We start from the raw sequence: 20,336 nt of genomic DNA, 5'->3' as shown, positions 1-20,336 counted from the left end.
TTTTGAGCAGGAACAGGAAGAGCTGATTGGTGTCACAGCTCAGAAAATATGGCTCAGGAGAAATAACTTTATATATAAAGGATCCTTCACTCATCCTACAAACCTAATGCAGATGGCAAAAAGTCTAGTACTGGAGTTCAAGGAGGCTACATTAAGAGTTCAGACTATTGAGGCAGGGTTACCAGTAGGCTTAGTTAGATGGAAGGCTCCTCCTGTTGGGGTCTATAAAGTGAAATGGGACATTGCTTTAAGTAGCAGTCATGATAAAAAGGTAGGGGTTGGGGTTATAGTAAGGGACTATGAAGGCTTTGTTATTGCTGCAAGGAGAATGCATAGAGTGGTGGCTAAGGACTTACTGTTGGCAGAAGCATATGGTGATTTTCAAGCTGTGCTATTTGCCAAGGAATTAGGGATCAGAAGACTAATTCTGGAAGGTGATGCGTTGAAGGTAGTCAATAGCATAGTTCAGAAGGAAGAGTCTAATTATTGTGTTCTCGTATGGGACATTAGGTGCTTGCTTGCTGGTTTTGATTCTTGGGATGTAGTTCATGTCAAGAGGGATGGCAACTCCGCTGCAGATTTGTTAGCCAAAAATGCACTAAGGATAGATGATGATATTGTAGATATGGGAGGTAGTTCATGTATTGTTTCTCATATTTGATATTTATCAATGAAGAGTATTCTTTTGTTGAAAAAAAAAGATTTATAAAGAATTTGTTATTATTTTTAGTATTGGTTAAATTCGGTTTCAAAACAATAGATAATGTTTGTTTTTTTAGTTTGGTACGTAGATAGATCAGATTATCTATAAAGATAATGGGTAAGGGTTGATAAGAGATCAATTCTCTATTTATTGAGATAAGTTTGAGTATTGGATGACGATGAAGCTTTGAAGACCACAAAATAAAAATTTAGATATATATATTTGGTTGTCGTTGTAATGGGGGATTATTATGAAAGTTTGGAATGAGAAAGAAGTATTACTTAATTTTTTTGCAATTCGGCGTCAACATTCGGAAGACACAGTTCTTCTGTTGCTCCCCTGTTTTATCCATAAACTCTATTCCCTCTGTTTGTTAGTCTTGAACGTTTTCCGCTACGCCACTCTAGCTAGGCATGTCTCTAGAGTCGAGTATTGATTGTCATCTGAGTCACAGAGATGCTAGCAATCATCAGAAAATCATCAAAGCGTTACCTGAGTCAGAAAGTGGCGTTTGGATCCTCAAAAAATCATCTTGAATTTAAAATATTTAGGACGTACGTGTCAAAGTTTAAATGTGACTCAGGTGGGCAACACATAGATATCTGATATTGTGTAGATAATGAGTAATGACTATATATAAGTCAGTGCGACCTTCAAGGTTTATCATTCAGGTGATGTTTTGTTTCAATATATAGTGACTAACATATTATGATGTTTGTGTGTGCTATATTTTAAAATACGAAAGAGGAAAAAAGTGAATATAAAACCAGTTGAAGCAATAAGCTATGGGTTTTGGAAATATATTTATTTAGATGCAGCTTCATCACCTGAATGGTAGCCTTCTTCTTGTTTCAAATTTTTAGGATATATAACTAATTGTTAGTATTTATAGTATGAGAAATGATAGTTGCAGTCGTGAGTGCGCAAGTGTCGTGCAATCACTTTAAAAAAAGTAAATAAATACTAGACTCATATTAAAAAAAAATTAATAGTAAATTTTACTTTTTTTCAAATCGACTGCATGATACTTACACACTCCATAATTGCACATAGCATTACAACTTCGTTTATTTTTTGGGTCACTTCTACCATGTACAATCGCCATGCAGTTACTGCCAGCTGGTATTAAAAACAAAAAACCAAAAACATAACAAATAGAATTTTCCACGTCTTTTTCCTGTCACCCAGCACGAGCCTCCGCTGTGATCTCGTAGCTGTCTGTGTCTAACATAGCGTTGCAGCTGCTTCATTCTCTACAACCCAGTTATTTGTCGAAGTGTTCTTTTAAGATTCTTCCCACCCACTCCCGTAGGCTTTGGAACTCTCCTCTCTAGTCCTTTCTCTTTTTTCCCTTCAATCACTCTGTGCTTCAGCTATATTTGATTCAATTGACGAGAGATTTTATAGTGTTGCAAGTTGCAATTGTGACTTTATCTTCAGATTGGTTAGTTGTTCCTCGTCGGTAATCTTTATTGTCTCATGATCCTATGTGTTCTGTTCATTGACTTATAAACTTCAAACTTTCAGGGATCAAAGACTTGCACTTCCCAAGAGCTTTCCTTTGCAAATCTTTGTTCAATAAGGAAACATGAATTATGAGATCATAAAAGAAACTGCATGCCTTGAAGCATGCAATCAACATCGTGAGATTGGTGCATTGAGAGATAATCTTGTGGAAGAAGCTAATGCTCAAGAAAGAGGTAAAATTTATTGTATTGTGGGCGTTTATTTCTTCACGCATTGACTGTTATCCATTTTATGCTTACAATGCCATATGTAAGACAGGAATAATTCTGTGTCCCAAGTGTTTTTTCCGCCCCGTCGTTTTTAAACCTTTTGATGATTACCACTTTATATACTCGTATCTGTAACTATTAAATCTACAGGGAACGAACCTTATATTGATAAGCAACTCAGTTATTTCCAATCTGAACTGGTCGGTCATATTCCAAAGAATTCAAATATATTGTATCATTACTACTTAATGGAGCTGGAGAAGAAATTTACTTACGATATTCCAGATCATGATATTGTGCTTGTCTTGAGAAATAAGCTAGAAGTTGAACTTGGAAGCTTGGATTTTGACTTGGATGTTGACAGGGGTAGTTTCACAGTGAACTCTCTCTCTCTCTGTGTTTTTTTCACTTTGCTTTGCTTTGTTAGTTTAAGTGGTATATTAAATAATAAAACATTTTGTGTAGAAGGTTTCAGAAAACTCTTCTAAGAGCTGAGCTGAGACTCACTGTTTTGGAAGGGAGGCGCTTCATGGAAGGATCGAGAGAGGAAACGAGTGGAGAGAGGGAGTTCTTGAGGAGGGAAACTGAGGAGGAGAGGTAACGCAAAGACGGGGGGAATTGAGGAAAAAAATTTGAGGGAAGGCAGTGGAGTCGAAACGGCTTGTATAGATTTTTTTTTTTTCCACATCAGTAGCCGCTTACGCGGCGTTTACCCCAGGCGACTGAACGTATCATTTTTCTTTTTGCGTTTGGGTTGATAGATGAGATTTATAATTTATCTATAAAGATAATGGGTAAATTTAGGTTGATAAGAGATCAATTTTATCTATCAATGCTCTAGCCTCTATTTGTTGAAATAAATTTTGGTGTTAAATGAAGATGGTGGTTTGAAGATTTCAAAATTCAAAATTTGAATAATGATGTAGGAAGATTCGTGTAAGATGATGTTGAGCTGGCAGACTCGACATTGATAGCATTGGACTATTTCGAAAAGGCAAGCTAGTGCAAATACGATAGAAAAATATGAAGATTCCTTGGGTTGGTCAAGGCGAAAAAAGGTGACGAAAAAGGAAGATTCCTCAGTTGGGAAAGGAAATGCCGAGATTCTTCATTTGGGGGAGGAAAGGTCGAGATTCCTTGTTTGGCGAGGAAGAAAGGCCGGGATTTCTCAGTTGGGCGAGGAAAGAGGGGCGACATCGCACACACGTCAATATTTGGTCATAACTTTGGCTATGGATATCAAAATTACGCGTATGGCCCCAATTCGGAAAACTCTCTTCGACACGCACGTCGTGGTCACCACACTATGCCTGGTGCTTCCCATCTAGATCCCATTTTAGCGAGATACTTATCTTATTCTGTATTTTATTATTTGTCCATAATTGGAATTTTACTTTCTTTTCCTGAGCTAGTTAAGTCCGGCTTGTGGGCTTCATAAGATATATTTGATTTTTACAAAAAAATCTTAATCTCAAAATTTTCTCTTTGTTTGCTCTAGCATTAGATAAAAGCCATGCCATATGGAATTTTGAAGAAGATTTAGAGCATTATGTTTAGATAAAGAGATATGATGAGAATTCTATGAATAATAGTTAAATGATTTGTAAATAGTAGTAAAATGATTTGAGTTAACATGTTTTATTTGATTTTAGGAAATGAAAGAAAAAAAGTTGAATAAAAATTTTATAAAGTTAAAAGGTTGTTTGCATATAATTTTTATTTTAAAATTTAAAAAATGTCATTTTATTTTTTGTGTTTTGTTCGAAAATTTGAGAAAATTTTAATAATTAAATAATGATTAGATGAAAATTATGTTGGAGATCTGAGATTAAAAAATATTTTTTATTTGAATGATGTTTGAGAAGAAAATTATGAAAAATCTTAAGATCATCATTTCACATCATCTAAGTGCCCAAACATAGCCTAAAAATCAATGATTCAAAAGCTTGATCTCTAATCTTGTCCATCTCTATCACCATTATCATTGAGTCAAGGTCTTCTCAAATAATGCAACCACGATTACTACCCTCTATAAGGACATGTCATTACTAAGGATCAAAGACTTCTAGGAACCCATTAGGCACGGATATGTCATCACCATGGAAGACTTTTCTAGATAGTAATCGGTGGAAATATGCGTATATGGAAAAAGGAAGAAACGAAAAATGCAAAACAAATTATACATACAAAAAGTTATATGAAAATGGCCACATCCATCTGTCATTAATTTGCAGCCATACAATGCCAGCTTATACATACATATATATATATATATATATATATATACATATATATGAGCGGTGCTACTCCGCCACTCAGAGTAGCTCGCTGCAAGTGACCGCTAGGTCAAAATCATCTTTTCATTTTTTTTAAATTTTTTATTCATATTTTTTTCTCATTTTAAAACATTTTTAAAAAATACCAATACATTAATAGTCACTTCCTTAATAATTAAATAAAGAAAAAATTAAAAAATAAAATAAATTGCATGAGGTGTCAAAATGAGAGGGCAAGTTGAGTGAGCAAAGCAGTATTTTTCTATATATATATATGCATATATAATGTGTGTGTAAGTATGTAACTTTATATATAAGAATAAATAATAATATGTTAATAACTTAATATTAATATTCATATTTAAGAATATATCAGTGTATCAAGGAGACATAAGAATAATTTTAAAATTTCATATTATATTAATTTTATAATATGTGTAATATATATAGCATGAAAATTAACAAAGTTATAATATATAAATATAAAAAAAATTAAATATATATACATATATCGCTTTAGTTTGGTCTAATTTGCTTTTCAAATCTTGAAAACCGATATCGAACCGATTTTTAATCGGTTTTGATTTCTAGGAGTCGAAATCGAGCGAACTGGTTCATTTCAATCAGTCTGATTGGTTTTTTCTTACACTCCTAGTTTTTAACCATTTAAAAAATGAGTTTAGGGTAAATGGACTAGCTTCATTTTATCTTATTTCAATCTTAAATGCTACTTGGGAATTCAGTTGAGCGAGGAAAGAGGAGTGACATCGCACACACATAAGCATTTTGACTATAGCTTTGTCTATGGATATTAGAATTGTGCGTATGACCTTAATTCGAAAAGCTCTATTCGATGCGCACGTCGTGCTCACCACGCTACACCTGGTGGTCTCCGTCTTGATCCCATTTTAGAGAGAGGCTTATCTTATTCTATATTTTTTTATTTGTCCATAATTGGAATTTTACTTTCTTCTCCTTAGCTATTTAAGTGCAGCTAGTGTGCTTCATAAGATATATTCGATTTTTGCAAAATAAAAGTAAAAAATCTTAATATCAGAGTTTATCTCAAAATTCTCTGTCTGTTTGCGTTTCTCTCAATCTCTTAACTTTTGTTGTTTAGCTAGCCATCAGAATAATCCTTATTCTGCTCCAGCGTCGGACAAAAGCCATGCTATATGGGATTTTGAAAAAGAGTTAGAGCATCATGTTTAGGTACTGAGATGTGATAAAATTTTTGTGAATGTAGTTAAATGGTTTGTGAATACTAGTGATCTGTTAACTCAATGGTAAATTTTGTGTTAAATGATGTAAACTCAGTGTTAAATGATGCTAGTTAAATGAAGATTTTGTGAATAGTACAAATTATGTGATTTGTTAAATAATTCCATGAAATAATTTGAGTTAACATGTTCTATTTGATTTTAGAAAATGAGAGCGAAAAAGTTGAATACAAATATTATAGAGTTAAAAAATTGTTTGAATATAATTTTTAATATTGTTTTTATTTTGAGATTTGAAAAAGTTGTATTATTATTATTTTTTTAGAATTTGAGAAAGTTTTAATAATTAGGTAATGATTAGATAAAAATTAGGTTAAAAATTTGAAATTAAAAAATGTTTTGTATTTGAATGATGTTTGAGAAAGAAATTATAAAAAGTTTTGAGATGATCGTCTCATCTCATCCAAGTGCCGAAACATAGGCTAAAAATCAATATTCAAAAGCTTGCTCTTTTTGTCCATCTCTATCACCATTATCACTGAGTCAAGGTCTTTTCAAATAATGCAACCATGATTACTACCCGTCATAAGGACATGTCATTACTAAGGATCGAAGACTTCTAGGAACCCAATAGGCACGGATATGTCATCACCATGGAAGACTTTTCTAGATAGTAATCGGTATTGGAAATATGCGTATATGGAAAAAGGAATAGACGAAAATGCAAAACAAATTATACATGATATAAAAAGTTATATGGAAATGGTGTCCATCTGTGATTAATTTGAAGCCCTACGATGCCAGCTTATTATATATGTGTCAATGTAACTTAATCTATAAGGATAAATAGTAACATGTTAATAACTTAATATTCATATTTAAGAGTAAGTTTATATGAAGGAGGCATAAACAATAATATTAAAATTGATGTTATATTAATTTTATAATATGTGTAATATATATATATAAAGCATAAAAATTAAAAAAATTATATTATATTTTTAAAATAAGAAATTAAATATATATATTGCTTTGGTTTGGTCTAATTCAATTTTCAAATCTAGAAAACCGATACCAAACTAGTTTTTAATCGGTTTTTGTTTCTAGAAAACCAACCGAACCGGTTCGATTACGTTCAGCTCAATTGGTTTGATTGGTTTTTTCTTACAGTACTCCTAGTTTTTAACCATATAAAAAAAGATTTTAGGATATGTGGACTAGCTAGCTTAATTTTATCTTATTTCAATTTTAAATGTTGCTTGGGAGAGGAGGCCAATACTTCAACTTCGAATTTTTTCAAAGTCTAGGACTTAATTATCAAGTAAATCAATTAGGTAAATCAATCAAGTGATGATGTTGCTATCTATATGGTAGTCTAAGAAATTAAATATATATATTGCTTTGGTTTGGTCTAATTCAATTTTCAAATCTTGAAAACCGATACCAAACTAGTTTTTAATCGGTTTTTGTTTCTAGGAAACCGACCGAACCGGTCCGATTTTGTTCAGTTCAATTGGTTTGATCAGTTTTTTCTTACAGCACTCCTAGTTTTTAACCATATAAAAAAAAGATTTTAGGATATCATGTGGACTAGCTTAATTTTATCTTATTTCAATCTTAAATGTTACTTGGGAGAGAAGGCTAATACTTCAACTTCGAACTTTTTCAAAGTTTAGGACTTATCAAGTACTAAATCAATTAGCATTCGTTGGATTGTTTACAGCGAGATCAGAAACTTTTTCCAAAGTTCTAACACCCGGGTAGAAGCCTTTTATAAAGTGGTCATCAACGGTGATCATCAGTGTACAATATTCTTAATACACCTTTTGTGAAGTTCTTGATAGTATATATTGAATGTAGAAAGAATGAAGTTTCGAAGCAACTTTCAAATTAAGCGGATGCCAAGCACTCAACAGTCAACCATTATCACTGAGTCAAGGTCTTCTAAAATAATGGAACCACGATTACTACCTGGCACTATAAGGACATCATGATGTCATTACTAAGGATCGAAGACTTCTAGGAACCCAATATGCACGGATATATATGTCATCACCATGGAAGACTTTTCTAGATAGTAATCGGTGGAAATATGTGTACATGGAAAAAGGAAGAGACAAAAATGCAAAACAAATTATACATATAAAAATTATATGGAAATGGAGTCCATCTGTCATTAATTTGAAGCCATCTGTCATTAATTTGAAGCCTATTATGCCAGCTTAGTGCATATATATATATATATATATGTGTGTGTAAGTATGTAACTTAATAATAACATATTAATTATTAACTTAATATTCATATTCATATTTAAGAGTAAGTTTATGTCAAGGAGGCATAAATAATAATATTAAAATTTCATGTTATATTAATTTTATAATATGTGCAATATATATAGCATAAAAATTAAAAAAGTTATAATATATTTAATATAAGAAATTAAATATATCCTACAAAAAAAAGAAATTAAATATATATATTTGGCTTTGGTTTGGTCTAATAATCTTGAAAACCGATACCAATCTGGTTTTTAATTGATTTTGTTTTCTAAGAAATTATTTTTAGCTAGATTAGTTTGTGAAGACGTCTTTTTATGAACATAGCATTCCTCTAATCTAAAAGCGGTGATGATGTAGCTATCCATATGGTAGTCTAGGAGGCATTTAGAGTTATAAATAATCAAAACTACTGACAATCTTTTAACCATTTTTCCTTTAAATTGTATGATGGTATTTGTTAGTGAAAATGTTAGAATTGCAAATCGTTTGCATTTAGGCCCGTTTAGACACTTTGAGTATTTCATAATTTTGTGAATAGCAATAAATTGTTTTGAGTTAATATGTTTTATTAGATTTTAGGAGAAGAGAGAGAAGTAGTTGAATAAAATATTATAAAGTTAAAAAATTAATTTAAATATTTTTTTTATTATAAAGTGTGTAAAAGTTATATTGATTTTTGTGTTTTATTTTCAAATTTGTAAAAGTTTTATTAATTTTTATATTTTGTTTTAAAGTTTGCAAAAGTTATGCTCGTTTTTGTGTTTAGTTAATGATTAGGTAATGATTAGATTAAAAAATTAAAAATTAAAATATATTTTACATTAGAGTGATGTTTAAAAATAAAATTATGAAATCATGTCTCTCCAAACAAGCCTTTTAAGAATTTGAAAGCAGCAGAAGATTGAAAACAGAGTCAGTCATACTATGATTCAAAAGCTAGCTCTCCATCTCGATCTCCGTTATGACTGAGTCAAGGGAACCCAATAGGCACGGATACATCATCACCATGGAAGACTTTCTAGATAGTCATCCCTGGAAATATGCGTATTATATGGAGAAAGTAAGACACCAAATGCAAAACAAATTATTTATATATATGTCGTTATTTTCTACTTATTACGGTATATATACATATATATAAAGTTGCAAGCTAATGAGGATATACTTTGTTTTAACTTTTATTTTTTATTTTTAAAAAGTAACGAAAAATTTCATTAATTTCTTTTAAGAGAAATGTTTTAGGTTTCACTAAAGTAAACACAAAAGTTGACTTAACTTCATGTGTTACATTAGATTGTAAAGTTATTTTTGTTATAAAGTAAACCACACCTGACGCCAATAAGGATTTATACACAGAACTGCAACAATTTCCACCAACACTGTTGTGTAAGACACCCCGAAACTTATGCAAAAAAAATCCACACTATTGAATATTTGTCATAATTTGATTTGTAAAAGACATTGAAAATTAAATTCATTTCTAAACCAAAATTTGAGGTATCAGTAGTCTGATGATGCATCTCTCACCCCACTTCAAATTTTCTTAAAATTTTACAAATACAAACTAGGATACATCCCACTTCAAATTGACTTATATGAAAAAAAAATGTTTGAGATTAATTCCTCGTTCACCCCATGAAAGCATTTGAATGCAGCAAAAGATTGAAAACAGAGTCAGTGATACTATGATTCAAAAGCTAGGAGCTCTCTTTGTCCCATCTCTATCTCGATCTCCATTATGACAAAGTCAAGGGAACCCAGTAGAAATATGCATATTATATGGAGAAAGGAAGACACCAAATGCAAAACAAATTATTTATCTATATGTCGTTATTTTAATATTTGTGGTTGTAGTCAATAATGCACTAATATTACGTTATTCAAATGCTTGGGATAAGATCAACTTAATTATGGGGGACCCAACGAGAGTGTCTAGTTAGGTACTGCCGGTGGCCTATATAAACAAAACCTTTGCGAGTCTTATTGTAATTACTTAAAAAGAGTATTAGAAAGCAATTAGTTGATCAATGGATCAGATGGGGCGTTTTTGTTGTTGCATTTTTATTATTTTGGTCTGTGTTCAAGCAGCTTGTATGATCCCTCCGTGCTCTGGTACTTGTTTGGAGGAAGAGCAAAACGCTCTTTTACTACTGATCAAAACCTCCATCAATGAATCTTCTTCTCCATCTTCGAAATTAATCAACAAAGAGATTACTACTACTGATTGCTGCAATTGGACAGGTGTCGAGTGCAGCAACATTACAGGCCGTGTAACCTATATTGATCTTTCTTGGTTGCTGGGTTGGGATTCTTGGGGTAGTACTACTGGATCAGAATCTTGGTACTTGAATACCTCTTTGTTTCTTCCCTTTCAAGAGCTCAAGTCTCTGCGTTTGGACGGTTACTATCATAATTTTAGGGTGTCAAAAGAAGGTCTGTGCATATTATAACTTGTGAGATGAGAAATTAGTTGAATATTATACTTATTTTGATGTAATTTAACCAAAATTATTGTAGGTTTGGAAAGATTGTCTGGGTTGAGCAAGCTGGAGGAGCTTTACTTGGATTATATTCCCTTCAATGACAGCCTCTTGCCATCCCTTGCCAAGATTACATCACTCAAGAAACTATTTTTGCGTGGAATGCAGGAATGGGATTACGAAGCTAATTATAATAATAATACCCAAGGTAAGTATATCAATAATAAAATTGCTCTTTTTATTGTAAAAAGGAAATATAAAATCACTTCTTATTAAGGCATGTTCAATAACTGACTCAGCCAACAATACACATGCACAGCAGAGGAGCAAATTAAAACAGAGGAATCACCTCTTCTTAGCCACGTCACTCACAAAGCATAACTAACGGATTGTAATTAATTCAAAGAGTATTATTCTAGAATCACATTCTGATATTGTACTACAATTTCCATTCTGTTACAGTAAACGTGAAGTCTATATATATAAACCATTGTGGGTCTGTATACAGATACAAGTAGAATTCAGTTTCTCTTTTTGTCCTTTTCTCTAACATATTCTTTACGTTTAACACTTGTCATAAACCTATTCACTTATATTAACCAATATGATTAATCCAATAGTCAATAACTAAATTTTTCCCACAAGCTCAAATCATTGGACACATAGCTCCCATATATATATATACCAGTTTGTTGTATTTTAGGATTTATTGTACATAGCTTTGGACATTGAAAAATCACAATTGCAGGTTTTGAAAGATTGTCTGATTTGAGCAAGCTGGAGGTGCTTTACTTGGATTATAATGACTTTAATGAAAGCATCTTGCCATCCCTTGCCAAGATTGCAACGCTCAAGATACTATCTTTGCGTGGAATATTCAAGGAGTGGGATTACGAAGCTAATTATAATAATACCCAAGGTAAGTATATCAATAATAAAATTGCTCTTTTTATTGTAAAAAGGAAATATAAAATCACTTCTTATTAAGGCATGTTCAATAACTGACTCAGCCAACAATACACATGCACAGCAGAGGAGCAAATTAAAACAGAGGAATCACCTCTTCTTAGCCACGTCACTCACAAAGCATAACTAACGGATTGTAATTAATTCAAAGAGTATTATTCTAGAATCACATTCTGATATTCTACTACAATTTCCATTCTGTTACAGTAAACGTGAAGTCTATATATATAAACCATTGTGGGTCTGTATACAGATACAAGTAGAAATCAAAGTTCAATGGAATTCAAGAATTCAGTTTCTCTTTTTGTCCTTTTCTCTAACATATTCTTTACGTTTAACACTTCTCATAAACCTATTCACTTATATTAACCAATATGATTAATCCAATAGTCAATAACTAAATTTTTTCCACAAGCTCAAATCATTGGACACATAGCTCCCATATATATATATACCAGTTTGTTGTATTTTAGGATTTATTGTACATAGCTTTGGACATTGAAAAATCACAATTGCAGGTTTTGAAAGATTGTCTGATTTGAGCAAGCTGGAGGAGCTTTACTTGGATGATAATGACTTTAATGATAGCATCTTGCCATCCCTTGCCAAGATTGCAACGCTCAAGATACTATCTTTGAGGGGGAATAAGATTACCGGAAGGGTCCAAATTAATAAAGGTAGGAATATATTCATGTATTAGCTAGTTAGGTAGTATTTCTTCTATTTTCATTTACCTTACTTATATTTATGCAGCTGCCTAATCTGATTCATTTTTTACAAATTTTTCTAATGAATAATGGAATATCAAAATTATTGCAGGTTTTACAATGAGTAAGCTAGAGGAGCTTGACTTGGGTGGTAATAACATCACAGACATGAGATTCATTGGCAAGATTGCAATATCGCTCAAGAAACTTTACTTGACACGTGCTTACTTGAATGCAGGAATTAATATCCAGGGTAAGTCTCAAAGTTCAATTACTTATCAATGCACGGATAAGTAATTTCAACTTATACGATAAATATCTAAAGCATGTGTTATTTTTCTTTTTTTTTAGAGCTTGGAAAACTAAAGAACCTACAGGAGTTGTACTTGGATTATTCATCCATCGACAAAAGTTTTCTTCATAAAGTTGGAGTGATGACTTCTTTAAATGTATTATTAATGAAAGCTTGTGGACTCAATGGCAGCTTACCCAACCAAGGTAGAAACTTGTTTTTTTCCAAATATGTTGTTGATCATAAACAAGCTGATCTCAGTACGTAGCATAATTCAAAATCTACTTATTTTACAGGCTGGTGTGACCTCAAGAATCTACAAGAGCTAGACCTTGGTGATAATCATCTTGAAGGGAGATTGCCTTCTTGTTTGGCAAACATGACAACACTTCGAGCATTGAATCTCGCATTCAATAACTTCAACGGAAGCATTTCTCACTCTCCCATACCGAGTTTGCAGTCACTTGAGTACCTTTCTCTGTCGTATAACCACTTCAGCCCAATTACAATTTCCTCCTTTTTTAATCTCTCGAAGATTAAGTTGATCATGAGTAATAACAACACACTTGTTGATGAAACAGAGTCTCAAAGTTGGACTTCATACTTTCAGTTGAAGGTTCTGTCTTTGTCAAGTAGCCTTGCTAGAAGACCCACTAGAACGATTCCCAGATTCCTTCATTACCAACATAAGTTACAAGCAATTGATCTCTCGCACAACAATTTGGTGGGAAAGTTTCCCACTTGGTTGCTAGAGAACAATACAAGATTGGAGATTCTTAATTTACGGAATAACAGTTTCACAAACAGTTTCCAAGTGCCCTATCGTCCTAATCCCCATATTCGAAAAATAGATATTTCGAATAATGATCTAGGAGGTCCAATTCCGACAAACTTGAGTTTAGTTTTTCCCAATTTAGTGAATATAAACATGTCTCAAAATGCATTTGTAGGCGTAATTCCATCTTCTTTAGGTAATTTAGTTTACTTGATACTGTTGGATTTGTCTAGCAATCATTTGTCAGGAACAATACCAGACCATTTGGTAATGGGTTGCCCCAATTTGGTATATCTCAAATTGTCAAATAATAATTTAAGTGGCCAATTGTTTCCTGCCAAAAGTAATCTAACTCTCCTTCAGTTTTTATTTTTGGACCACAACCAATTTTCCGGAATGATCCCATATAGCTTATCCAGTAGTGCTTACTTGACTTCATTTGATTTTAGTAGCAACTCTTTGTCAGGCATGCTTCCAAGATGGATTGGCAACATGACCAACTTGGTTGAAATTGTTTTGGCCAAAAACCAACTTGAAGGTTCTATTCCAATTGAGTTATGCAAAGTCAAAGACATTATATTTCTTGACCTCTCCGAGAATAATTTGTCTGACTTTGAACCATCTTGCTTCAATTCATTGTACGTCAAACATGTTCATCTGGGAAAAAATAGGCTAAGTGGTCCCATTACAAGTGCATTCAAGAATAGCTCTGATCTAGTAACATTAGATCTTAGCGATAACCGTCTAACTGGCAACATTCCAGATTGGATCGGAAACCTCTCATCATTGAGCATCCTTCTCTTGAAAGCTAATCACTTACAGGGAAGGATTCCAATTCAAATATGCCTTCTTGAAAACTTAACCATGCTGGATCTTTCAAATAATAAATTTACTGGTTCAATACCTCATTGCTTGAGCAACATTAGTTTTGTGGCAACTGACCAAAAATCCAATCTAGGAAGTGGCTCATATGGTTTAACGAGTGGAGACATGGGGATAAAGACACATATATTGTTTGAAATTGAAGATGATTCTTCGTTCTCGATGGTGGATGCACAACAAGAAGTAGAGTTCAGAACAAAGAGAAATACTTACTCCTATAAGGGTGATATCCTCAATTATATGTCTGGAATAGACCTCTCATGCAATTGTTTATCAGGTGAAATCCCACTCGAGCTTGGAAACTTGAGCAACATCCGTGCGCTGAACTTGTCGCACAACAATCTAACCGGATCAATCCCCACAACATTCTCGATACTAGAAGCAATAGAGAGCTTGGATCTCTCCTACAATAAGTTGAATGGCAGCATCCCCCCTCAACTTATAGAGTTATACTCTCTAGCTATTTTTAGCGTGGCTGACAATAATTTATCAGGCAGAACACCAGAAAGAAAAGCTCAATTTGGAACCTTCGATGAAAGCAGCTATGAGGGGAATCCTCTTCTGTATGGACCTCCACTACCGAACAAAATTGGACCTCCACTACTGAACAAAACTGGATTGCCATCTAATGATAAGGGAGAAGAAAGTGGTGGTTTCATGGACATGGATTTTTTCTACGTAAGTTTCGGGGTGTCTTACACAACAGTTCTATTGGGAATTGTTGCAGTTTTGTATATAAATCCCTATTGGCGTCAGGTGTGGTTTAGCTTCATTGAAGTGTGCATCACCAAGTTTTTTTTATTTCTTTAATTGTGAAATCTCGTAAGTGTACTTTGTAAATTATGTAACCTTGCATAATGATGTTTGCATATGTTTGTATGCTTGTTCTTGATTTTCAATATGAGTTTTATAACTTTTGATAAACCTTTATCGAGGATCATTTATCTATTTTTTATTAAAATGTATGAACTTTTTACGTTTATTTCTATTGAAATTTAAGCACTTGTAAATATATAGGATTGTTATTATTTGCTATTCGCTAGAGTTGAAAAAAGTTTTGACAAATAAAGAAACAAAATTTAATTGGAAAGGAAGTTTGGCCAAATTTTCCTAGAAAGTGATTCATAATTTGTGGTGACCATGGCCATCATGAATTCCCATTTGACACAAGCCTGACTAAATCAATTAATTGTAAGCATATTATGCACCTTCTCCAAACCTCAATGCATTGGAAAGTACAAAACAATTGATTACAAAATTGATATATACATTCATAGCCCATACACTGTCACCAATTTTCAATTTAGAAGCATACCACCCACCACTAAGATCCCAGGTCTTGAATTTCCAAAGCAATTAAGATCCCCTTTATATTACAGGAGAATTTGATTTATCATCTATTTTACTATCGTCCTCTCAACATCTTATGATGTGGCATCAAATGATTGGCCCATAAGTTAGATATAACAAATAATCTCAAATAAATTAATACCATATAGTGTTATAGTTACAAAAAAAAAGTTGAATAAAAAATACTATAAAATTAAAATATTGTAAGAATATAGTTTTATAATATTATTTTTGTTTGAGATTTAAAAAAGTTGGAATTGATTTTTATTTTTTATTTAAAAATTTGAAAAGTTGTAATGATTAGTTTTTAAAAATTTTAATGATTAGTTTTAAATTTTTGTATTAGAGTGCATTTCGGAATAAGATGGGATGTGATAAAATAAGATTAGATGAAAATTTTATGTCTTATCCCGAGCCCCAAACCTGCCATTATAATACGTTAGATTTACTTTATAATAAAAATAACTTTAAAACTAATTTAGCACATAAAACTACATCAATTTGAATTTTTATTTATACATTTCTCTTAAAAAATTTATCAATTTTTTCGTTACTTTAAAAAAAAAAAGATTAAAAGTTAAAATAAAGCATATTCTCGTTAGCTTTGAGGAAACAAATGATGCGCTGACGACACAGACGACCTCTAAAGCAAAGTCATTAGTTTGTAGTTTCCAACCCAATCAAAAACCCGACTCTTTCTTACTCCCCAAGCAAATCTCCTCGCCTCTTATGCAAACACACACACCAACGATGGCAAATAAAGTAAAAGCAACACAATCAAGCACACGACGCACAATATACATAGTTCGGCAAATTGCCTACATCCACAGAGCTGCAGAAATCTTATTAACCAAAGGAGATTACAATCACTCAATCTCAACTCACACTCTCTAGGGTTTTTTGCTCTCTCACACAATATGCACTCATTAGACAATTGTTCTCTCTCAAAAATATGCTTCAGCCGTCCAACACAAGTCTAATATGATAAATATATATAGTGAGTGGCACTGGAAACCTAATAATGGAATATCAAAATTGTTACAGGTTTTACAATGAGTAAGCTAGAGGAGCTTTACTTGGATGGTAATAACTTCACAGACATGATATTCATTTGTAAGATTGCATCTCTAAAGAAACTATATTTGGAGAAGCTAAGTTGAATGAGGGAATTAATATCCATGGTAAGTCTCAAAGTTCAAATACTTCTCATTGCACGTGATAAGTAATTTCAACGCACATGATAGATATCCAAAGCTTGTGTTGTTGTTTTTTTAGAGTTTGGAAAACTAAAGAACCTACAAGAGTTGTATTTGGATGATTCATCTATCGACAAAAACTTTCTTCATAAAGTTGGAGTGATGACTTCTCTTAATGTATTGACAATGAGAACTTGTGGACTCAATGGCAGCTTACCCAACCAAGGTAGAAACGTTTTTTTCCAAATATGTTGTTGATCATAAACAAGCTGATCTCAGTAGCATAATAAAAAATGATCTACTTATTTTACAGGCTGGTGTGAACTCAAGAATCTACAAGAGTTAGACCTTCATAATAATGATTTTGAAGGGAGATTGTCTTCTTGTTTGGCAAACATGACAGCACTTCGAGTATTGAATCTCGCATTCAATAACTTCAATGGAAGCATTTCTCACTCTCCCATACCTAGTTTGTTATCACTTGAATACATTTCTCTGTCATATAACCACTTCAGCCCAATTACAATTTCCTCCTTTTTTAATCTCTCGAAGATTAAGTTGTTCATGAGTAATAACAACACACTTGTTGATGAAACAAAGTCTCAAAGTTGGACTTCATACTTTCAGTTGAAGGTTATGTCGTTGTCAAGTAGCCTTGCTAGAAGACCCACTAGAACGATTCCCAGATTCCTTCATTACCAACGTAAGTTACAAGTAATTGATCTCTCGCACAATAATTTGGTGGGAAAGTTTCCCAATTGGTTGGTAGAAAACAATACAAGATTGGAGATTCTTAATTTAAGGAATAACAATTTCACAAACCCTTTCCAAGTACCCTATCGTCCTAATCCCCATATTCGAAAAATAGATATTTTGAATAATGATATAGGAGGTTCAATTCCGACAAACTTCGGTTTAGTTTTTCCCAATTTAGTGCATTTAAACATGTCTCAAAATGCATTTGCAGGCGTAATTCCATCTTCTTTAGGTAATTTAGTTTCCTTGAGAATGTTGGATTTGTCTAGCAATCATTTGTCAGGAACAATACTAGACCATTTGGGAATGGGTTGCCTCCATTTGGGATACCTCAAATTGTCAAATAATAAATTAAGCAGCCAATTATTTCCTGCCATAAATAATCTAACATTCCTCTGGTGTTTATATTTGGACCACAACCAATTTTCTGGAGAGATCCCACATAGCTTATCCAGTAGTGCTAACTTGGTTGCATTTGATTTTAGTAGCAACTCTTTGTCAGGCATGCTTCCAAGATGGATTGGCAACATGACCAACTTGGTTGAACCAACTTGAAGGTCCTATTCCGATTGAGTTATGCAAAGTCAAAAAAATTATATTTATTGATCTTTCCGAGAATAATTTGTCCAACTTCATACCATTGTGCTTCAATTCAATGAAAATCAAACATGTTCATTTGGGAAAAAATAGGCTAAGTGGTCTCATTACAAGTGCATTCAAGAATAGCTCTGCTTTGGTAACATTAGATCTTAGAGATAACTGCCTAACTGGTAACATTCCAGATTGGATCGGAAACCTCTCATCATTGAGCATCCTCCTCTTAAAAGCTAATCACTTACAAGGAAGGATTCCAATTCAAATATGTCTTCTTGGAAACTTAACCATGCTAGATCTTTCAAATAATAGTCTTACTGGTCCAATACCTCATTGCTTGAGCAAAATTAGTTTTGGGGAAACTAACCAAAAATCCAATTTGGGAAGTGATCTAGTATATTTTGATCACATTGAAGCATCGGCATACTTGGAGGCAAAGACACAAATAAAATTTGAAGATGATATGGTTTTATTCTGGGATGTGGATGCACAACAAGAAGTAGAGTTCAGAACAAAGAGCAGAACTTACTCCTATAAGGGTGATATCTTCAACTATATGTCTGGAATAGACCTCTCATGCAATTGTTTATCTGGTGAAATTCCACTTGAGCTTGGAAACTTGAGCAACATCCGTGCGCTGAACTTGTCGCACAACAATCTAACTGGATCAATCCCCAAAACATTCTCAAGACTAGAAGTAATAGAGAGCTTGGATCTCTCCTACAATAAGTTGAATGGCAGCATCCCCCCTCAACTTATAGAGTTAAACTTTCTAGCTGACTTCAGTGTGGCTGACAATAATTTATCGGGAAGAACACCAGAAAGAAAAGCTCAATTTGGAACCTTTGTTGAAAGCAGCTATAAGGGGAATCCTCGTCTGTATGGACCTCCACTACCTAATACTTGGAACAAAACTAGATTGCCATCTAATGATAAGGAGAAGAAAGTGGTGGTTTCATTGACATGGATTTTTTCTGCATTAGTTTCGGTGTGTCTTACACAATAGTGTTGTTGGGAATTGTTGCAATTCTGTATATAAATCCTTATTGGCGTCAGGTGTGGTTTAGCTTCATTGAAGTGTGCATGACCAAGTCTTTTTATTTCTTTGTTTGTGATTTCTCATAAGTTGTCATGTACTTTCTAAATTATGTAGCCATGCATAATGATGTTTGCATATGTCTATATGCTTGTTCTTGATTTTCAAACATGAGTTTTATAACTTTTGATAAACCTTTATCGATCGTTTATCTATTCTCTATCAAAATGTATGACCCATTTATGTTTATTTCTCTTGAAATTTAAGCATTTGTAAATATATAAGATTGATATTATTTGCTATTCGCTAGAGTTAAAAAAGTTTTGACAAATGAAGAAACGATAAGCATGACTCATTTACATACCCAAAGACATTGGCAAGGAAGTTTGGCAAAGTTTTCCTAGAAAGTGACTCATAATTTGTGGTGACCATGGCCATCATGAATTCCCATTTGACACAAGCCTGACTAAATCAATTAATTGTAAGCATATTATGCACCTTCTCCAAACCTCAATGCATTGGAAAGTACAAAAAAAATTGATTAGAAAATTGATATGTACATTCATAGCCCAATACACAGTCACCAATTTTCAATTTAGAAGCATACCACCCACACTAAGATCCCAGGTCTTGAATTTCCAAAGCAATTAAGATTCCCTTTATATTGGTTTGTAAAAAATTTGTTTAGTTTTTTATAATAGATGTTTAATTTGATCTTAAAAGAAGAAAAAAAAAAAACAAGAAGAAATGAGAGGAGGTTGTAAATATTGTTCATAGAGTAAACTTGATAAAGATTAATCATGTTTGGGAAAATCTATAACAACTAAAATCCTACTAGGATTGTAGATTCCCTTAATCATTTAACATCCTAATAACTAACACGGCAATTAGCAGGTTTCAGAAAGAAAAATGGCAATTAGCTGAAGGAAATTAAAACTATATATATATATATATTATATTAGAGGAAAATTTTATTTATCATATATTTTATTATCGTCCTCTCAACATCTTATGACGTGACATCAAATTATTGGCTCGTAAATTGGATATAACAAATAATATCAAATAATTTAATACCATATAAT

At 32.7% G+C, this 20,336-nt stretch overlaps 1 protein-coding gene across 16 annotated transcripts in view; it reads left to right on the top strand.

Moving 5' to 3' along the window:
- The window catches only part of LOC121252429 (receptor-like protein 15), a 40,273-nt gene extending 20,870 nt beyond the window's left edge, over positions 1 to 19,403 (top strand). For 4 of the 16 annotated variants that reach the window (XM_041152040.1, XM_041152035.1, XM_041152047.1 and 1 more), the window contains 7 exons: positions 10,735 to 10,905; positions 11,446 to 11,616; positions 12,182 to 12,340; positions 12,483 to 12,623; positions 12,722 to 12,868; positions 12,959 to 13,975; positions 18,179 to 19,403. In XM_041152040.1, the coding sequence (XP_041007974.1) occupies positions 10,735 to 10,905; positions 11,446 to 11,616; positions 12,182 to 12,340; positions 12,483 to 12,623; positions 12,722 to 12,868; positions 12,959 to 13,975; positions 18,179 to 19,221 (2,849 nt within the window). In that variant the 3' untranslated portion in view covers positions 19,222 to 19,403. Of the gene's footprint in view, positions 1 to 10,520; positions 10,651 to 10,734; positions 10,906 to 11,445; positions 11,617 to 12,181; positions 12,341 to 12,482; positions 12,624 to 12,721; positions 12,869 to 12,958; positions 14,558 to 18,178 lie in introns of all 16 variants that reach the window. The other 12 variants (XM_041152038.1, XM_041152037.1, XM_041152042.1 and 9 more) reach the window with 10 other exon arrangements.
- Positions 19,404 to 20,336: the final 933 nt, after the last annotated feature.

Source organism: Juglans microcarpa x Juglans regia, chromosome 2S, assembly GCF_004785595.1.
Source record: "Juglans microcarpa x Juglans regia isolate MS1-56 chromosome 2S, Jm3101_v1.0, whole genome shotgun sequence".
NCBI lineage: Eukaryota > Viridiplantae > Streptophyta > Magnoliopsida > Fagales > Juglandaceae > Juglans > Juglans microcarpa x Juglans regia.
Note: the sequence above shows the minus strand (reverse complement) of the source record. Positions and strands in the feature narration are given on the sequence as shown.